A 2,625-nucleotide genomic window follows, 5' to 3' on the forward strand; every position below is an offset into this window, starting at 1 on the left:
CGGCTCTGAGGGCTCAGTCTTAAACCAAAGAATACATCTTTTAGATTTAACACAGTGTACCATACGTGGGTCGGAGGCAAGGTACTTAGCAGATTGTAGGGGTTGGGCACTGTGGGATGCATATCCTCCGTTCTCCTGTTAACCTCCCGCAAGTCCTGTACCGGGCGGTAGTCACCCGTACCAGGCTTCTTTACTAGTAGTAGGGGGGTGTTCCAAGGTGAACGACAAGGTTTTTTTAAAATGCCTAGGTGTAACAGTCTCCGGATATGTGGCCGGATACCTTCCTTAGCTTCCTTGCCCATCGGATATTGACGAACTGATACGGGAATGGCCATGGGCTTCAGATCTATGATCAAGGGAGGCCGGTTGACGGCCAGCCCTATTCCCGCAGTCTCTGCCCAGGCCTGAGGAAAATCTGTGAGCTTAAAGGCCCTTTTTCTGAAGTCAGTACCGAGTGCTGGGCTCCCGTGTCAATCAGGAAGGTTACCGGTCTGCCCCCCTCTTCAAGGGTTATCCTGGGCTCAGGGGGGGGCTCCTGGCCCTGACTCACCTAGTCGTCTTCTTCCAGGGACAGGATTGGAACTGGTCTCCTCTTTGGTCCCTGTGTTTTCTTCGGGCAGTCTTTGACCCAGTGTCCTCTTTCTTTACAATAGGCACATTGATCTCTTTCCACCCGAGGCTTTCGTTTGTCTCCCAAGTCCCTATTCTGTCCTGGTCTACTCCTTTCTATATCCTGCACTACGGTGGCCAAAATTCTACTAAGCTCTCGATTACGTCTTTTGTCTCTTCTGTCTTCCCTTTCCTCCTGCTCCTTGCGGATCCTTTCCTCCTTCTCCTCTCGGGTCTCCCTTTTGTTGTAAATCCTTTCTGCCTCCTTTATTAAATCTTGTATAGTATACCCCTGAAGCCCCTCTAGCCGCTGTAATTTATTGCGGATGTCCGGCGCTGACTGTCCTATAAAGGACATGATTACATCTCCCTGCCGGTCCTCTGCCAGGGGGTCAAATGGGGTGTACATACGGTAGGCTTCCATTAATCTTTCTAGGAAGCCTGCCGGCGTTTCCTCAGCCCCCTGTACTACTGCACGTACCTTGGCCAAATTGGTGGGGCGCTTTCCAGCCCCTCTGAGACCCGCAAGGAGAATCTGGCGATAAAGACGAAGTCGCTCCCTACCAGCAACGGTGGTATAGTCCCAATCAGGATGGGTTGAGGGAAACGCCTCCTCGATTTCGTTTAGCAGTAGGGTCGGTCGGCCATCTGCTCCAGGGACGTTTTTCCGTGCCTCAAGGTAGACACGCTGCTTTTCCTCAGTAGTGAGGAGGGTCTGCAGGAGCTGCTGACAATCATCCCAGGTGGGCTGATGAGTCAATAAAATTGACTCAATCAGCCCAGTCAGAGCCTGGGGGTCCTGAGAGAAAGAGGGGTTATGGGTTTTCCAATTGTAAAGATCGGAAGCAGAAAATGGCCAGTACTGCATCTGGCCAGCCACCGAGCGAAGAGGAAAAGCCTGCGAAGTCCAGACGCTTCCCGAGCCCCCTGCCTGCCCCCGAAGGAGGCGCAGGCGGCTGGAGGGCGGGGAAGGCGCTGAGACTTCTTCCCCTGCCCTCGTGGATTCAAGGGGTGGTGCAGAAGGTTGCACATCCCGCTCTGGTTGTTGTGGAAATTCCTGCGGGGGAGCAGGCTGGCCGGGAAGATAGGGTGGGGGAGAGTCAAAGCGCAGAAAGTCCTGATCAGCCGGAAGAACCGGTGGCTTGTCAGGTTTTGGATCTCGAATCTCCTTCAGAGGGTATAGGGAGGAGGTTGGCACAACCGGGATAGGAGGAGGGGGTAACGGGGTCCGTATGGGCTCCGTCGGGAAGGAGAAGGGTTCTATCCAGGGAGGGGGATTACGTGAAAGATCCTCCCACGTAGTAATGTAGGGCACCTGATCAGGGTGTCCATTTGATCCTGGCTGAAAGACCCGTGCCTTAATCTGTAAAATAATATCGAGGTTAAAAGTGCCGTTCCTTGGCCAGCCGACCTCGAAGGCCGGCCACTCTGAGGAACAGAATTTTGCCCATTGTTTCCTTTTAACCTCCACTGAGAGGTGGCGCGCGCGTTCTCGAACGTCCTTCCAGTGATCTAGAGTGAGACTTAAAGGGGTGGTTATTTGTTGACCCATGTGTGCAAGGATTTTAGCCCAAACAAAAAGAACAGCCAATGCACAAACATATACAATAAGTAAGACAAACCCCATGGCTTGCGCTAATTTTGGGAGCGGCTACCTGACCAGCCCTCCCCGGGAAGGAGGGAGACTTGGTCTCCGACCCACCTCCAGACCACCCCGAGTGCGTCTTCCGGGGGAACAGACCGAGGGTTTCCCCTCATACCCCGGAGCGTCCTCCGGGGAACGGACCAGGGGTTGCTGGGCACGCCTGCCTCCCCCACTGGTCCGGAACGGACCAGGGGTTGCAGGGCACGCCTGCCTCCCCCACTGGTCCCACAGAGTCAGGTCAGATACTGGCCAGTCAGAATACTTCAGTCAGAATCCAGTCAGAATACTCAAGACAAAGAACAACAGACAGAAAACACTTAATTATACCTCCAACTGGTCCTGCAGAGAATGGGTCTGAGGGCAACCTCGAG

The 2,625-nt window shown here is 54.0% G+C and overlaps 1 protein-coding gene across 1 annotated transcript; it reads right to left on the reverse strand.

The window, feature by feature from the left end:
- Positions 1–877: 877 nt before the first annotated feature.
- On the reverse strand, positions 878–1,510 carry LOC133750872 (uncharacterized; the record flags this gene model as incomplete). Its single annotated transcript, XM_062180602.1, has 1 exon — positions 878–1,510. A coding segment is annotated over one exon (633 nt), but the record flags the coding sequence as incomplete, so codon positions are not given.
- Positions 1,511–2,625: the final 1,115 nt, after the last annotated feature.

This window comes from Lepus europaeus, chromosome 21 (genome assembly GCF_033115175.1).
Source record: "Lepus europaeus isolate LE1 chromosome 21, mLepTim1.pri, whole genome shotgun sequence".
NCBI classification, from domain to species: Eukaryota; Metazoa; Chordata; class Mammalia; order Lagomorpha; family Leporidae; genus Lepus; species Lepus europaeus.